The following is a 332-nucleotide window of genomic DNA, read 5'->3' as shown; positions in this document are numbered from 1 at the left end:
AATCTAATTTCCGCTCAAAATTTACTGAAGCACACCTTATCCGTTTACTCCCTCCTTGACTCATTTTTCACATGATCGGCGTCAGACAGGAAACAAAAAAAAACCGAATACCTCGAACCACGGAGAACGCTCCCAGCCTTCATCAACCAACAACTCCAACACCATCAGGCCTTCGTCCCCCAACAGGTCCAGGGGAGTTCTCCGGCGTCCGACGGACATCCCACCTGTCAGCCGCCTCGGGCGAAGCCACCGCGACCCGACTTCACCTCGCCGTCTCTCCGGCCGTCCCCCGGGCGTAAACATACCCGAGCGGACGGTCACTCGCCCGAGGA

At 56.9% G+C, this 332-nt stretch overlaps 1 protein-coding gene across 1 annotated transcript in view; it reads right to left on the bottom strand.

Moving 5' to 3' along the window:
• LOC118334840 (cadherin-18-like) overlaps positions 1 to 303 on the bottom strand; it is a 60,667-nt gene extending 60,364 nt beyond the window's left edge. Inside the window, exon 1 of the mRNA XM_035670912.1 lies at positions 112 to 303. Coding sequence (XP_035526805.1) covers positions 112 to 303 — 192 coding nt within the window. The remainder of the gene's footprint in view (positions 1 to 111) is intronic.
• Positions 304 to 332: the final 29 nt, after the last annotated feature.

Source organism: Morone saxatilis, unplaced genomic scaffold (genome assembly GCF_004916995.1).
Source record: "Morone saxatilis isolate NCDOM2014 unplaced genomic scaffold, NCSU_SB_2.0 Contig23, whole genome shotgun sequence".
Taxonomy (NCBI): domain Eukaryota; kingdom Metazoa; phylum Chordata; class Actinopteri; family Moronidae; genus Morone; species Morone saxatilis.
Note: the sequence above shows the minus strand (reverse complement) of the source record. Positions and strands in the feature narration are given on the sequence as shown.